At 44.4% G+C, this 18,133-nt stretch overlaps 1 protein-coding gene and 1 long non-coding RNA gene across 5 annotated transcripts; both read right to left on the reverse strand.

The window, feature by feature from the left end:
* Positions 1-1,308: 1,308 nt before the first annotated feature.
* slc34a1b (solute carrier family 34 member 1b) lies at positions 1,309-11,269 on the reverse strand. Its single transcript, XM_035650555.2, has 13 exons — positions 11,136-11,269; positions 9,942-10,016; positions 9,640-9,822; positions 9,042-9,188; positions 8,635-8,778; positions 7,499-7,610; positions 6,812-7,007; positions 6,349-6,444; positions 6,146-6,215; positions 5,810-5,977; positions 5,506-5,622; positions 3,752-3,876; positions 1,309-3,434 (listed from the first exon to the last, which is right to left on the reverse strand). The coding sequence occupies exons 2-13, from the start codon at positions 10,000-10,002 to the stop codon at positions 2,853-2,855; spliced, it is 2,001 nt and encodes a 666-aa protein (XP_035506448.2). The 5' UTR covers positions 10,003-10,016; positions 11,136-11,269; the 3' UTR covers positions 1,309-2,852.
* Positions 11,270-13,545: 2,276 nt separating this feature from the next.
* Positions 13,546-18,060, reverse strand: LOC118319596. Of its 4 annotated transcripts, none has more exons than XR_004796052.2 (5): positions 17,903-18,060; positions 14,467-14,572; positions 14,316-14,393; positions 14,184-14,237; positions 13,546-14,030 (listed from the first exon to the last, which is right to left on the reverse strand). It is a non-coding gene; the product is annotated as an uncharacterized LOC118319596 (long non-coding RNA). The 4 variants fall into 4 exon arrangements; XR_004796053.2 differs by lacking the exon at positions 17,903-18,060 and adding an exon at positions 16,884-17,067; XR_004796054.2 differs by lacking the exon at positions 17,903-18,060 and adding an exon at positions 16,818-17,067.
* Between the last annotated feature and the right edge of the window lie 73 nt (positions 18,061-18,133).

The raw sequence follows: 18,133 nt of genomic DNA on the forward strand, positions 1-18,133 counted from the left end.
TCTTCTGTGGTTTCAGCAGTAATGATTTATCTGGATGATACAATTGATTAGGTATGTAGTACTGTAATCCCTTTGAGAAATACACAGCAAGAAATTGCTTAAGACAGATTTCGGATATTAGTGCATCAGCAGCAAAGGTATTGACCCAAAATACTTTGGAAGCTAAATCTGAGGGCTTGAGTGTTGAGTGTTCACGGAATGAACTATTGAAGAATGCTGTGTGCCTTTAGCCCTACACAAGGCAAGCTGTGCTGAAATGGCAGAAACAAATGCCTTTTTTCCTCCCTTTTCTTCGTCCCTCTACACACACATCACCCGGCCTGCCAAGGCACACACGACACCATTCCACCTGCAGAAAGAGGCACGGTGAATGTGCGTGGCAGAGAATCCAATTGGGAGAAAATGGAAAGAGAAGTAATAGGAATAAAGCACTTTCTAGATGGCTGAATGAAATCATGACAGCAGGGAGCTCTGGCAGCTCCAGATCCTCGCTGTGATTCCCAGGACATTTGGGCTTGGCAGGTCCGTGACCTGACCCTGCACACACACGCACGTGATAATCAGCACTCAAATCAGCTCTCACTCAGAGAATAGCCACATGCTATGAGGTGTGTTTTTTTGTGAGTGCCTGCAGGAGAGAATGTCATGCTTGTTCCTGGCTCCCCTCCCATTTTTTTCTCTGACTGCTATCAAAAAAAAAGCCTCCCAGGTTCACATCAGATCCAGGAGGGTGATGCAACCTCCGTCCACACGGCCATGTCTGGAGGTGGAGACGGCTGCATCTCATTTACAACACCAGCACATTAAAGGGCATGGCAGGATCAGAGGAGTGTGATGAGAGGCAGCTTCTTTTGCTGAAATAAAAAGTGTCTGGATTGTAAATGGGCAAAAAAGAAGTCTTACAAAGAGGGCATATCTGCCAACTGAAACGTGCTTTCACGTCAGACTCACAGGAATGAAAGAAGTCTCTCTTTTTGACAGTTACTGACACCAGCAGGCATTAACCGCCGCATTATTCTCTCAGTACCTCCACTGACTGTGGAGAGTCAACATTTCCTAAATGCATGATCAATTGTCACAGTGCAAAAAGAGAAAATGGCACATGTTCACACATTCAACAACACCTCCCTTGTACATACTCACCCACTTAGACAAGCTACAGCACTTTTGTACGCTCCCTTGTAGATAATGTCAAGTAACTAACGTGATGATTCTTTGAATGCTTAGTGTCTGTGTGTCTTCAGTCGCCCCCTAACACTTATATAACAAGTGAGTACATGGTCTCGAAGAATAACACTCAAACATTTATCCACATGATAAAATGATTGTTTTATTAATAGACTCACAACAGAGCTGGTGTCCTTTTCCCTCGCTCTGCCCTCGACAAAAACAGACAACACTAAAGTGATTAACTTCCTAAATTCTGGGAAAACTATGAGCTAATGATGATTCATTTTGTATTTACTAACTCATTAACATTTCACCCTCCTACATATGACTGGACATTCACAGGACATGGTCATCAACTGTTCATGTGCCTTTGCAAAATGTCAAAACTGTAGAGAATGGTCGCTGTTCTGCAAATGTCAAATCAAATTTCTTCTACATTATCCGCTGAAACATTTTATTGTGTTTATCCTAGAAGCTTAAATTTGTTCATTAAATTTCCTTCCTCACAAAACATTGGTAATGTGACAATGTGTATTGTGTGCAAGTGTGTCCTAATGCACTACAGGCAGCTTTGATGCAGTTCAATTCATTTTATGTGCTGTGTTGAATTTCAATCAAGTCCATTTTTTAACATTGACAATAACAGTTGACAAAAACACTTCCATGTCTATTTGGTATCTTTTTTGGAGCTTTTGATCATATGATCTTCATCAGCAGAAGGACATTGCCTAGGTACTGTAGATGAGAGTCAAAGGTGGGTGAAAAGTCCTTAACGTGTTCAATAGAATTGGAAGAGTCCACAACTACTGTACATCTGCAAATGAAGATCATGTGGTATGACAGAAAGCTCCAGAATGGTCAATTGATGGACCCTGGAGAGCGTTTTGAGAAATGGCAAATTACATCTGTTTGGCATCATCAACTTTGTTACTGTGAAACTCTGCAACCCAGTGCTCCTTCATGATCTCCAGGGATTTCAATCGCGTTACTTTTTGCACATTTGCATTGGTTTATTTTTTTTCACTTACTGTGTATATCACAATCTCGCTTTCAGACATGCACTTAAGTCTTTTTACATTTTCCAAAAGGGCTGTATATTAGGACGCAGATGCCAGCCCTGTAATAACTTTTCTGGAAATTTTAAAAGAAGCCCATATGAGATTATAGCTGGAAAATCTTTGGGAAATTTACAGCAAGCAAGTGGGTGTGCGTGTTGATGACTGTAAACAAAAACACTGCTTTCCGCAGAGGAGTAATCATCATGTCCTAACTCCTGCATGCTCTAGCCAGACGCCACAGAAGGTTCTGGAAATGTTCCTGCTTGTGTGAACGCGTCTGACTCAGACAATCTTCTGCTGCATTTTTCATTTGTGAACAGTAAAATACGGAGAAAGTCTGCACATCTTCTGGAGCATTTTTCCCTGTGGGCTTCATTACAAGTGTTTCTGATTCCGATTGTAAAAGTGGGAGCCATTGCACATAGATTACTCATTGTGCAGCTTCCAGCTGCAGAGCTAAGTCGATTCTCAGGGGATGCTTTTCTACTCTATAATCTCATACTGAGCTTGTGATACTTAGCCTGGCTTTGGGAAGCTATTTCAAATGATCAGTCAATCAATAATTAGAAACAGGGTTATTTCCAATATATTATAAAATGGCTTTCTTAAACCCGCTTAGTCCAACTACAGAGGAGTGCTGTTGCACCTCTCTAACCCTTTTAATTTAAGAACCCGTACACCTGGTCTGCTCTCATCCAGGTAGTCCAGGACTGGGTTGTCATATGCCAGCTGTGTCTCCCTCTGGATGGACTCTTTCTGCTGGTCGACAGAGGTCGTCTGTGCTGAGATATGCTCCTCTTCTTCCTCTCCCTGCCCCTCCTCGCAGCAGACGATTGCCTTGGTGATCAGGCGGTCAAGCGGTTTGAGAGAGTGCATCCATTGAGGCAGGAAGTCCCAACTCTGGAGATTGGCAGGTAGGTGACGGGGGCTGTGGGCCTGCAACATATTTATCACGGCGATGAAGACGGTCACGCCCAGGAAAGGAGCCCCAACGCCAGCCATCACCTGCCAGCCGGCCAGTGAGAGGCCCAGCACCAGCGAGGGAAGGAGTAAGAAGCAAAGGAGAAGGTACAAGACTGCAAACCAGCGGTACTTGGCAGTGCGATTGCCCAAGACACGAGCCATCCTTATCGGCAGACGCATGAAGGGAAGAGGATACCACAGCAGAATGCCGAAGACGTTGAAGAATAGGTGACAGAGAGCAATCTACGTACAAATATAAGATACAGCATATAAGTGTTTAAGCACATTTGCAAAAAAAGCACATTGTTACAGTTGTTTTTCCACTTCTCTCTTCAGCGTCCACTTGCCTCATGCTCACACATGTATGCATAAATCGTTGTTCATAAATGTACATTCAAACGTTGCTCTTCACATTTCTCACTATATATGTCACTGTGTTCCTCCTCCTCTCTGAGAGTAATATAAAAATATATATATATAAAATATATTCAGATACACAGCTTTTCTCATTTACCTGCAGTTTTAAAACGCCCGTTGTTTCTGACAGACCATCATCCTACCTGTATAGCAGCTGCTAACTTGTTCCCGGGACTGGCCAAAGCTGCCAGCAGGGCCGTGGCAGTGGTGCCAATGTTGGACCCGAGGGTGAGAGGGTAGGCCCGCTCCAGACTGATCACGCCAATGCCTGAGAGAGTGGACAGAAACATGCTTTGTCAATGGAAACAAGGGGTTCAAATAATGTGTGTCATGATAGTGTCAGCAAAGATAAACTATCTCAGTATTATCTAATCATCATAAGAAGAAGTACAAACCACTACAAAATTGGGGAAGGTTTTAGCATGGGTTTTTTAATAGAGTTGTTTCAACCATTCAAAATATTTGACTCAAATTACATCTCCGATAAAGAGACAAGACACACACTGGTTTGTACTTGGTGTCTTACGATGAACTAAAGCCATCATTGAAAAAAGCAACAGTCCAGTCACTGAAGCAGAAATATTACTTGAGTGTCAAATGAGTAGGACAATTCTGTTGCAGCATTAAGTTAACAGTACTGAAATTATGCGAAATGTTACTTTATGTTATTTGCTAGTTAGTTTTCAGTTCATGATACGTGACATGGTAGGAGCGGGGGGAGCGAGGGCTGAAGGCAAGGCAAAGCTAAATACCAGAGTAAAATAAACCCTTCCTTGATTACATGAATTAGGTGTATGTGTGGTTTGGAAATCCGCCTCCACATGTAGAGTCTTTTTCTGCCTTTCAGCTTTATTACAAGCCAGTTAATTATTCCTGTTCAAAATGAGAAATTATTCCCATATCTCATTTATCACAGTGTAGCAGGCTGATGACTCTGATTTTACATGCTTCATTTAGCCTGAGGCATACAGTGCCTCCGCTTGTGCAACCTGTTCTTACAAACGGCACAACACTCAATCAGTAGAAATAAGCAGGCTTATGTCCTTATTTGGCCCCATCTTACTGGTAAATGAGCCATTATTCAACATGGCAATCGAGTAAGCCTTTGGTCAGTGCACTGTTAATTTATTACTGTAACAGTAAATGACTGCTCAGAGGTTGTGGTCTTTAGATCTTAAAAGTGCAGAAACCTGTGGCCTTGAAAACAAACAGCCCAGTCTAAGAGCTGCTAAATTACAGTGGTAATTCCAGGAATGAGTGACAGAAACCAAAACCTCGGAGCTGTTTTTTTCTGTTGTAGAATCAGAGTCCAGACAATTGACATGACTGATGCCTCCTCTGCATGGTGCTGACCCACTCTGGCACTCAGCACAGTAAAGGTCTGGTTTAATAAGACATTAGAGGAGACAATCTCCCTGAAGGTCTGCACCACATGAAAGAGAAACACAACTGCAGGGTCAAGATGAGAAGAGACCTCGCGTGGGTCGATCTTTCACAATGGACAGATGCCCATGGACAACACTTTCTCTGAATTCAACCAAGTTAAGAAGTGAGAAGAAAACGAAGAAGAAGAAGAGGAAGAAGAAGAAGAAGAGGAAGGGATTCCACTTCTTCCATCTTATTAACTTATTATCTATTATCTTATTGATCACCTGTGAGAATAATTGTTTGTGCGAATAGAACATAATGAAAAAAACTGAGCACACCCCGTGCGTGTAACGCGCGTAAGTAACGGAGGTAAAATCTTGAATTAAATATATTATTTTTTAGTTGTTCTCGTATATCATTAAGAATGAACAGGTTTCAAAGTTGAAAGTACAGACCCCAAAGTACAACATCAGTACCACAAAAATGTTCACACGGACGACATCGTATGGTACCGTATCGCATCACTCACCTACGAGGGGAGTCATGGCTGAAGTAAAGATAGAGCTACTCTGGACCACAAATGTCACTCCCGCACCCACAAACATGGCCGTGTATCCTGTCACCCACCCGAAGGGATAAGGCAGGTCTTTTTAGATAAAGAGAGGAGAGATGGAAATGACACACATGTAAATTATACATAAACAATGCTTCTCTGCTCAACACAGCAAAAGCAGCTTCTAAATGCTTTTTGTTGGTCTCTTGCAGACGAAATTCTGTATTTGCAACATGCAGTAACAGTGAGTAACAGCCCCGGCAGCTCAATGCCTGCCCACCTGTGTTGATGACTGTATGGATGACCTTTGCTACTTGGCCTTGAAGGAGAGAGTTGAGCAGTTTGACCAGAAGCAGCAAACATGTGCAGAGGACAGCCAGGGAGGCCGCGAGGAGAATCAGCCCCACGGTGAGGTCTGACAGCGAGGTGGAGACAAACAAATGCCTACCTGCGGAGTGATAGGGCGAACAATCATCAGGGCATTAACCCCACAAACAGGCGGCTTGATTAAACACTGTATCTTCAACAGGACCAATAATGAATACAAAATGCATTCAAGGAATACATGACCATAATGAAGAGGTTGTGTTACTGATGTCACTGAGTTTGAACTTACACTTCACTAACGGCTGTGACAAGTCATGACTGCCGCGACCACAGTTTTCAGTGCTCTCATTGTTGGTGGACTGAAAAAAAAAAAGATAGAAAGAAAGAAAGAAGCTGTAATGAAAATTGGCAGCAGAGACAGGCTGTTTGGCGCCAGCGTGTGACACTATGTGTCTGTGTGTGCGAGAGCCAGAGATGGAGATGATCCATTACCATAACAAGGTCAGTCTGGCACCATTCTTTCACCAGGCTCCTGTTCCTCATGTCCTCATATCCCATGGCAATCCCCGTGATCACACACTTGTCCAGCTGAGGGTGGATAGAAAAACAGGTTTTAGGCTTTCAAGTCACAGAGGATAAAGCGAGGATAAAGGAATAAAAATGACCCTATTCACTCCTTTAACATGGGTTCAACTCGCTCACCTCAGAGACCCTGCAGAAGACGCTGTGGGAAGCGAACTGACTGTCTTCTACCAATGAGTGTGTTGCTCAGGTTGATGTGTATAAACTTCCCCAAATTCAATAGGCGGACAGCTGCTAACACTAGCATTCAGTCTGCCTAGTCATTTTCTAACATAACCAGGAATTTGACAGACCTTATATGCCCAGTAACAGTTGCTAAGCTACGATTGGACAATCGCTGATTGGTGGAGGGGTTGAAGGGAAGGTCGTCCACCTGTATGACAAGCCTGGTGATTGGATCGGTGATGACTTTGAGCATCTCAGGTGCGTCCTCCCCCGGCCGCAGGCGGAGGCTGGTGACCATCAGGAGGGACAGCCGGGTCATGAGCCCGCTCACCACCTCCAGCGGCAGCAGGACCAGCACCGACAGCCAGTTGAAGCAGTCGTGGATTGTTGCACCAGCGAAGGCACTGCAGCATAGTCACAATGCATCCTGGGTTTAAGGTCAGCCATCAGCACCATCAACTACTCTGAATGATTGCTTGGTAATCTGCTTTTCACGGCTTAACTTTTTGCGATTTGTGTGACGTAATGGGCATTTTGGTTTGCAGTTAATGTGTGCGAGGCTATTGCGGAAGATTAATAAATTACGTTTATTTCACCAGACGCAGATTGAGTAACGTGCCATCTGTTTGCTGCGCACTGGTGTGGGATCGATGTGAATCGGTGACATTATTGCCACTGTTAAAGAAATTACACTCAAATGGAGGCTGAAGCAGAGGCACCAATATAGCTGTGAATGCCTTCTCCTCCCCCTCCCCTGCTTTCTCACCTGCACTTTCATCACTTTTATCATTTGTCCCTCCATCTCCCCACTCATCCTCTTCACTTTTCCATTTCAATTTCTCCTCCCCTGCTCCTCCGCCCCCCCTGCACTCACCCTCTGCCTTCCTTTACTCACCGTTGAAACTCGGTTCTCTCTGCTGCTTGCATCATGGCCACGATGGTGTTTGTGACTGAAGTCCCAATGTTGGACCCCATTATGATTGGAACCGCCGACCTCACTTCTAACACTGTGAGGTGACACCACACAGAGAGATACGTTTCACTGGAGAATCATCTTTGACGAATCCCCAAAATAAATGCTGTGTCACATTGTGGAGAGTGACACATCATGCAGACAATGCTACACATCATCTTCCATATTCGAGATGCAACGTGAGTTTTAATGGGAGCTATTTGTAGATTCCTAGATGATGATGACCTAGACAACATATTCACATATGCACACACTTACACAGACACACATCTATGGCTCTGCATCTCTTTCTCTCTTTTCATAATTACCTATAATTCTGCTCCAAGCTCTCGAACAGAAAAGCTTTGGAGAGGCAGGAAGACAACTCCCGCATACTGATTCGCTTTAAACTAATAGAATTTTTTTTTGCCGTGTGTTGGTCTAATGAGGCATGATAAACTGTAGACTGACTGAGAGGGTGGGAGACCGTCCTCCTATTTGAAATACTTACCGGAGTATTATTTTTATGGCATTAGATTACAAATGTATAATAATCTAATAAGAATCCCCTACTCTTAAATTTTTTTTACAAGATGTGAAAATGCCCTTCTTGGCTCTTTGAGTAGCTAAATCTTCAATTGATGATTTGCTTACATTTATGTATTCAAAATAAGCTATATTCACTCATGTGTTCCTTATTGCTAAGCAGCGCAAAAAGTAGCATCATTTACTGTATCCTCCAAAGGGAACACATAGTGTGTGATTGAGCTGGGAGCCAGAAGACTGAGATTATAACCATAAATCACAAATCAATTAGATCTATTTGTTATTGCCACAGACGCACCATGTGAGACTCCTGTCTTTTCGGCTTTTAATGTTGTGTTCCAGTTTTTCTGTGTATGTGAATGCAAAAGAATACACTGCAGAGGCTTGTAACAACATATCTACAACTGAATGCAGCTGGTTCCTATTTAAAACTTAAAACACACACACAAACACACAAACACACACACACGCGCACACACACACACACAAGCACACACACAGACACGCACACACGTTTATGTGCCTTTACTCACATCCAGAGGCCACCAGGCTGACGACAATAGAAGTGGAGGTTGATGAGCTCTGAACCAGCACAGTAACCAAGATCCCCACCACCAGCCCTGCCACGGGGTTAGACAGCGCCGCATTGTCCTGGAAAATGTCCCCTGCCACTTTACCTGGTTAAGTATGCCGCCCACATACACACACAGAAGCACGGTGTCTCATACATGACAAGGATGCCAGGAGCAATGCAAAACAAGAGTTCAACTGCTTGTTTCCCCAAATCCACAAAAGGTCACCAAATAAAGCAGTAAATTATACAGCAGGGGCGCAGCAGGACAGCATGAACGGTCCTGTAGTGAATCACTTCTTTATCAAACATCCACTGGCTGAGTCACTATCAACCCGCGGAGGGGGCAGTGAGGGTCAGAGTACTTACCCCCTGCTAACTGGAAGGCAGAGCTCAGAGTGTCCAAGGAGCAAACAAAGAGAAAGAGGAGGACGAAGAGGAGAGGGACCTTGGACAGATGTATGAGGAGCTGTCCGATCCTGTTCGGAGACACTGTCGTGGTCTCGAGATATTTATCTGTTCAAAAACCCCAAAAACCAGGGAGATGGTTAGTCTCACGAAGTATCTGAAGAACAATTTCAACAGACTATTTTCAACAAATGTATCACAGATAACACAAGAATGTGTTGTTTTTTTCTGCCAACAATATTTCACTGATTTTCATGTTTTCTGGATGAGAGGAATAGCCTCAGAGAGCTATATCTCACACATCGCACGTGTAGCGAGCAAAGCCGTATAACACACCACATTAGCCATATGCAGCCAGACACTGCTGAGTGACTGCAGGGGTTTGCTTTTATTGGCAAGCCCGTATGATCCCACTGGTTTTTATGTGTAATATGAACATGTCCTTTATCTAACAATCATGTGGTTTAGCTTCTGCTATCTCCATTTGCCATTTTAAAAAGCGATCAGACCCACTGCCTTCCCCGGAGTGTGTGATTCTCCTCTTCATTCCACTTCATACCTTTCTCTAAGGGGAGTCTGTCAGCCTCCCCGCGTGAAGGTGTGTTTGAGTGGTGATTGGTATGTACGTTGTGGCCCTGAAAACTGCTGCTGAGGTCAGGGGTGGATCCGATGCCAGATTCCCTGTCCTCCTCCAGAGAGGGTTTGGGCTGTGCGGAGAACTGAGTGCCGTGCACTCTCATCTCTGATAACAAAGAAGAAAAAGAGTGCCCACTCATGTGTGGAAGATCACCTTGGAAACATTCCAGACACATTTAAAAAAAAAAGAGAACAGAAGAATGATTACTGAAACTAATAAGTTACCATTGTAGACGAGCCCCGTGCTCCTTCCAGAGGTCACTACAGTTATAGATCGGGAGGACATGGTGCTTCTGAATCCTGTGTGCGGACATACGAGGTAATTAAAGTCACACGACGACACCATTGTAGAGGGAGCGAGTGCGAGAGTGAATGTGTTTATCAGCCACCTGCAGCAGTCACAAGAAACCAAATGAGACTGACGTGTCTGCAGATGAGCCCCGCTACTGAGATCAACAGACAAGCAATTAGAAGAGAATAAAGGCGGCCGACCCTGTTTGTAATTGGCAGCCGTCCTTGATTTGAGGTCAAATAGCACACTTAAACCACACACGCCGCGAGGCATCGGCAGCAGCAGATGAAGGCCTTGTCGGAATCAATAAGGGAACATCAGCGTCCATGAAGTGTGTCTTGCTCTTCGTTTCCTGCAGCTGCGCGTCAAATCTCTCAAAGGGACTAAAGGGACTATCCACTGTCTATAGAGCAGCAACTCCCTTCAAAGGTTTTCACGCTCTTGGCATAAAGAGACCGTTTTCCCCCCTTTTCATGTCAGCCACTTTGCCATGTTTTGGGGACTCCAGTGGAGGAGGGAGCTCCACCGTGTCTCTTAAAGGCAAAGAGGATGCAAGTGAGTTCAGTGATTGCAGCGGGCGAAATTACAGTAATTACAGCGACTGCATCATTCTCACTCTGTGTGGCATCCTCCCTGCATGTTCTGATGTGCACGGAAGCATATGTGCATCTATCTATATGTGGCAGACTGTGAGACGAGTCCCACAGACGGCAGCTGAATAAACTCTGAACGCACTCGTGCCTCTAGTCCACCTGCCCCGCACTCATGTGTTTGCCGTCTGCCACTCTGCAACTTTGCCGTTTCTGTCACCATGACTCGCATGTACCGAACATTTCTATTCTGCTTGTGCGTCACCGAAATGTTGACGGTTGAGATTCACCGAATGTGGTGAAACAAAAATGATTCACCGAACATTTAGCTGCTGCTGTCAGTGAGTGGCAGCTGATTTGCCAACGTTTTCAAAGCTGTGAGGCCCACTGCATCAGATAAAAGAGCAGAATTTGATTTTAAATAAATGATTCATAATTTTGTAGTAACAGAAAGCTTCAATAATGAATATTGTGGCTTTTAACACATGATATTAACACAAATGTGTTATTAGACAATGCGTGGTGGTTTTATCTTACCTTGTTTGAGGTGTTGTGTATATGACCCCCTGCAAAGGAAAAGCACCAAACTCAAGTGTAAATCATCTTTAAATAAGATGCCAGGACTGGAGGTGTCAGGAGGAACACCTCATCCCTCGTCGATTAACTCGCTCCATCAACAGATGCCTCTTGGTTAATCAATAACACAAAGACTTAAGTTAATGATGCATAAGTTGAGAAAGCACGTTGTGTATTAGGTGATGAATGATGTTTACTCAGTCTGCGGCTGTTTCACCTGATTTGGGGCCAGATAAAGATTCCAAGAAGTAGAGGACTGTTCGGTGTGATAAATGGCCGTTGTTGTTTGAGCCGTACAAGTTCACGTATGAGCAGGAGAAATCTGACATCTAGTGGGAAATGTTGGGAGAATGCATCATCCCTGCACCGCTGCTCAGCTCTGTTCATGTGCTCACGAGAATCTTTTCATCGCGTTCTGTTGCCTGGCAAAGGTTAAAGCCAGGGTATTAAATGATCTTTTCTCCCATGAGATAAGTCCGGAGAAGTATTTCGGACACGTATACAGTGTAATCTGTTCGACTTGCCAGGACTCTTGATCAAGCATGTTGTGATTGGAAATGAGCTATCAGGGAGATTTTTTCTGAGATCCTCTTAACACACACACACGTACACGTATTTACTCACACACCCCACTACTCCCAGGCCATCTCCTCCCCACCGCGGGAGAATGCCGTGATGGCCTGGGTTATGGAGTAATTGTTAATAATTAGACCAACTTAGGTTCTGTCATATCAGCAGTGCTCTCAACCAAATCTGCCAAACCTGCTGACCTCAGACTTGCATCCGTGAACTCAGAGGAGGCTCATCGAGGGTCACCGGATGACCCTCGGGACTGAGTTGTTGCTACCCAAACTGTTATGAGAGCTGGGAGCCAGCGAGAGATATCAGCTCTGTTGCTGTGCAGGCAGCTGGACCAGAGCCCAAAGCCGCTGCTGTCCGCGGTGGCGGAGGGAGGAATCCTTGAGATGTGGAGCAGCATTAAGCAGTGCAACAGAGAAACAGAGACGTACACGCACATGTGGCCACACACACGTCATCACTTATACACACACATGGCAATGCCCAAATCTCTGGTGTGGTTCTATAGCTTTTTGGTTAAAAGAAAAAACTCCATGCTGCTGCTAATCCCCTCTCCAGATGTGCAAGTCATGGGGAGGTCGGTGCCACTGCGCAGCCAGGGGATAAAGCAAGCAGAAGCCACTGGGTCAACACAAGCCATCCTCTCGCTCCAAACACCTGCCAATCAGCATGCTGTAAGTGCACAGCGTTAGCCCTGTCCCGCCCCATCGGGGCGCTGTGTTATCCTGTGTTAATCTTTCACGGAGGAGAGCCAGATGACGCTTTCGTTAAGCTCGCAGTCTGTTAGTTAAGCGAAGGGGATCACAGAAGTGCTGTGGTGCCGGGGCCTGATTTAGGAGATACCTGTTGTAGTTATTGTTTTTTCTATGATCGTTGACTGCTGACATAAAGACATTTCTGGCACAATTAGGAAAAAAAATGATTCCTTTTTTTTCAAGGGGGTTGAGTGATTAGATACATGACATGATCTCAACTGTGCTTCTTCAGAAAACAGACCCTTTGTTAAAAGTTCTCTTTTGTTCTTTGGGTTTGGAGCAAAAAGTAGCATTTTGAAGATGGATATTGATACGACTTAATAAACTATTATTTGAGCTGAGGAGATTTTCATTAAAAGGGCCAATATATAAGAATATATTTGCCATTGTTTTTGGACCATCAGTTGAGGGTTTTCTAACAGTATTGTCAGTACCAGTGATGCAAAAAATCTGCTTCCTCCTCTGTGAAACAACTTTCAACTGATTCTATCACTGCTAGAAATAAAACTTCACAAAACTACATATCTACTCAGCATCATGGTTTTGTCCTCTGGCCTACAGATAAGAGGAGGCTTACACAGTTGACATGCTCAGCAAAACAGATAAAGTTCAGTGACTTAACTTTTAAAAGACTTGCGTATTATCTAGAAATGTCCTCCCTGCTGTCATTGAGGTGTACAGTTCGCTTCTACCCTTCCACTTGCCACCACAAGGCCCAGTGCACACACACACACGGACACAGAGACAGAGACAGAGACACACACACACACACACACACACACACACACACACACACACACACACACACACACACACACACACACACACACACACACACACACACACACACACACACACACACACACACACACACACACACACACACACACACACACACACGGACACGGACACACACACATTCACAAACATCATAGAGCATGTGAGTCATCAGTTTTACACGTTCACATCACAGAATTACCTTCTTTTTGTCATTACATCTGGTATTTGCAGGCGGAGGAGGAATTTGATTACTGGTGTGAATGAGAATAGATGAGAAATCACTTTATTGTCAATACTTGTTCAGTCTGGTATGTTTATGACTCTCAGAGTACAGTACAATGAAACAGCATCATCATGGGTGTCCTTTTGTTTGCATGCGATTGTCTCAGATTGTGTGTGTGTGTGTGTGTGTGTGTGGGTGTGTGTGTGGGTGTGTGCGTGCGTGCGTGCGTGCGTGCGTGTGTGTGTGTGTGCATGCGTGCGTTCAAGTAACCATTATTTTCAACAGTTTCTTTCAACCAATCATCTGTTCGCCACTTGTATATTTTCTAATTTAGTTCACTGTTATCCTCAATATTTTCTATGTTTCTTTGTTTGCATATGTACATTTTAATGTACGTGTCATGTTGTTGTATGATGATGTTGTTGCTTGATGGCAGCTCTATTGTCCCAGTGATCCTTTTATTTATCACTTCTCTTCTTCAGTGGAGGACGGGGGCGTGTCAGAGCCATCAGGACACTCCTGCAACACAGACAGGAAAATACATCTCTGACCCAGCACAGATAATTATTATTGCAATGATGATCCGAACACTTTCTCAGACGACTCTACTGGAAGAGAGGCAGGGGTATAGACACATTGCAGCATTTCTACTGCTGTGAAATAGAAGTTCACCTTCACTCTGTCCAGCTCTGGTCGGCCTGGGAGGGATTTTTGTGAGGAAAAGGCCTGTGGGATAACACAGGGCAGTCAGAACACATCGGATTAGAAATACTCTGCAAATCTGGATGTCTGACTGCTGCTCACCTTCTTCGAGTGTTGCATCTCCTCTGTTGATTTGGACCTGTTCTTCATGTGCTTCTGAGGGGAGGTGGAGTTGGGACTCTGGAGAGACGGATGCCCGTATTAAACAATGCCAGAATGAAAGAAGCAGTTTGCATATCAGAGTTTTACACACCTCATTTGTCTTCTGATCCATGACTAACTTTCTCGCTCTCTCTATCTCTCAGGAGACGCTCGGTCCTGACGGAGGTTGGAGATGGATGATGTCCTTTGGCAGCTGACTATATAAATGAGAGAACAGGAGACAGAATAATGAGAAACTTTTTCAGCAGTTTGGTTTATGACTTTAAATACCAGACATTTTACACAAAGCCTGTGGGTTATCAAGGAGTTAGTTCTGGCATAAAGTCACAGACCAGGTAATGAATTCAAGGATCCATGAGTGATCTTGATATCCTGAAAGGCCTAATCATGAGACATAACAGCCACAGTGAAGTCTGCAGTTATGGTCTCTTATCACTAGATGGCGACAGTGACTCACTTCACTGGTCTGAATGTTCTGGTGCAGGATTTATCCTGGAGTTTTGTAAAAGGCTGTTAATGCTGCTGCTCCCATTAGAGTTTAACATTTTGATTTGAAGAGACAGAAGGAAAAACATTCAATCTGATTCACCTGACTGCCAATTAACTTCACTGTAAGTTTTGTGTAATCCAGGAAACCAACAACAAACATCAATCCCATCAAAAAGTCAGTGTTCAGTAGCTGAATGTGACAGAATAAAGGTCAAGTGAGTCCTGACAGTATATGCTCTATAGACTGCCCGACAGCACGACTATAATTTTCAAAGTCCAGCGATCTCAGTGGTGCTTGTTGATGTCTGCCACTGTCTGACACCTGACCACTTGAATCTCATCAAAATACTTTCACCTCAACGTGAGTGGGTGATTTACTGATTTTCCCAGTCTGCAAAGCCTTTAAAATGTAGGTGACAAGATGGGATTCTGATCGCAGAAGGACGTCACAGGGTTTGGAAGATGTGGTTCAAACAGGTTGCTCGTTATAATAGGCCCACAAAATAAATACCGAGATGCAGCAGAAATGTTGTATTGTCTAAAAAAACCACTGTAAAAATGCACTTACTAAGCTTTCAGCTAGGTCTCATACCTTCTAGTTGTTCAGAGCCCCATCCATCCATTGAGGAGGAGGATTGAGCTGAAAGCTCCAGAAAGACCAACTTTCTTAATCAAAAAGAAAAAAAGGAAAAGAAAATCTCATCCAGTTTGATCCAATTCATCCTTTTTTTTCTGCTATAGTTGTTTTGGGGCCTGATTATTTCACCTGATTTTGAATTCCTCTTTTTAATGCTTAATGACTTCTCATTTACATACTACAGAAGTAGGATTATTAGCTTATATGCAAGCAGACAATGTGCAATCATAAATTCATGAATTTGATCTTCATCTTCATGATAATATATGACACAATTCTCTATTTGTACTCTTTTAATTCAAGTTTTACATTTCATGGTTACCAGACTTCATGTCTGAAGGTTAATCAAATACCAGGCTGATGTTTTAAATGGTAATTTGTATAAGTAAGCAATGTTGATTGATGCTAACAAACCTTTTGTATTGTGCTTACATTTTTAACAAATCCTTGCTGGTGCCATAACCTTTGACTTACTGAGCCCCGCCCACTTCAGATCAGTGGGAGGACCACAGAGACAAACAGACATGTAGGAACTTTTCAGGGGAAATAGCCAGAACTGTTCTCACTTGGATGAAGATGTGTGTATTCCATGCATTATATAACTGATAATTAAATTATTTCTTCCCGAGATGTCCATAATGTTTAAGTCTCTTGAGATCTGGCCCGGTGAGATACACAGATGTACACAGAGCAAAGATAAAATAAAAAGCAGAAGGTCAGCTGCCGATCTGTCCACCACCCTGACCTCCACTTGAGCCTGCTGCTCCACAGGATACATGCAGCCTGGGGTTCATTAAGAATGAATGAGGGCCGAACAGCAGGAGCTCAACTCACCCGCTGCGACGGCTTGCGTCAGTGGCCGTGGTAGCACCACAGTCGATGCTGCGGGGAACTCCATTAGAGAGTCCCAGTTGGACAGTCAACAAGGCCCTACCTGCCAGGCAGCATTCACCAACACAGCTGACGGATCTGTGCCAGAGGGACTAACCCAGTTAGCTTCTTTCATACAAGACCTATTACCACATACACAACGGTTGAGTTGGCACACCCAGGGGTGGACAAGGCTGTTGTGCTCCCTGCACTTACTTTGAAATGTGCATTGCAGCCCCTTTGAGGATGAGAGGAGGATGATCTCAGCCCTAACGGACAGACAGGCATTCAGTGAGTCCTGAGTGCTCTCTCTGACCAATTCACTCCAGGAAATGACATAACTGAGAATAATTTGCCCAGAGTGTGTGTGTGTGTGTGTGTGTGTGTGTGTGTGTCACAAGAACAGAAAAGGTATCGCAAAGAATAGACAGTCAAGTTACACCTACATCATCACTGCTGCTGTCTTATTGCAACTCAACCACAAAAGGTCTGCCCATCTGTCAAATCACTACCTGCTGGAGATCGGCGGTGTTCATTCGTTTGTGCATCTAGCGGCAATGGCAATGACAGGAAACATCCCTTCAGCCACGAGGTGAGAGATGAGCACCTTGGAGATGGTTTTCACTCTTTTGGAACATGCTAATGAATGAGGCTCACGTGTACAGGATGTGCGTAACCACAGAGGCTTCACATGCACACAGGGGTGGTCGGGGTACCAAGGTGAGCATGGGGGCAGTAACTGCAACGGCTCACAGTGGCAAGGACATAATGTCCTGTAATTGATGATGATGGTCTGTCTGTTCTGCCACACTCAGGTGTGACACACACACACACACACACACACACACACACACACACACACACACACACACACACACACACACACACACACACACACACACACACACACACACACACACACACACACACACACACACACACACACAGTCTAGCTCCCCTTAGCTGGATGAATGGAGTCTGGACACAGTTGCATCCCAGCGTGAATTGCAGCTCAGACATGTGTATCTCATCTGACAACTGAGTCAGTGCTAATGAATGCACTACCGTAACATACACACACACACACACCGTCCTTCACCGGCTGAGCAGGACCTTCCGATGCACACTAATGTGCGAGCATTGATCTGATGGATGGCTTTTGTTTTACATCTCATGTCTTCCTCTGCAGGACTCTCAAAGGCACGGTGAGGAATATTACGAGAAATATTTAGTTGAGAAAAATAAAAGACTCAAGGTATTTAAAATCTGTGATAAACTCAAAATGCAAACTACATAACTAAACAGAGATGGGAGAAAGAACCGGCACACAATCTGAATGAAAATGTGAGCTTCAGGATACTACTCCAAGAAGGCATTTAAGACAGCCAGAAGGGTAGGATGAATGATGGGAGTGACAGAGAGAGAAAGGACAGACACTCATCTACTGACTGTAAAAGCCAGGCGATCACCCCAGAAGAATGATATTGATGAAAAGCTTTGGGTGGGGGGGGGGGGGAAATCAGACACTCACCTCCCTTTCCCTTTCTCCCCTTCTTCCTTCTCTCAGTTCAGCAGACGTGCAGCAGAGTAGACGGCACTCCTCGTCTCACTGCTGCTATGGTGTCTGCGAGAGCACACGCCTCTCTGCCCATTCATAACGCTGCCGACGCACCACTCACACATGGAAGGGTGCAACCACACACACACACACACACACACACACACACACACACACACACACACACACACACACACACACACA

The sequence above is a fragment of the Scophthalmus maximus genome, chromosome 9 (assembly GCF_022379125.1).
Source record: "Scophthalmus maximus strain ysfricsl-2021 chromosome 9, ASM2237912v1, whole genome shotgun sequence".
Lineage (NCBI taxonomy): Eukaryota > Metazoa > Chordata > Actinopteri > Pleuronectiformes > Scophthalmidae > Scophthalmus > Scophthalmus maximus.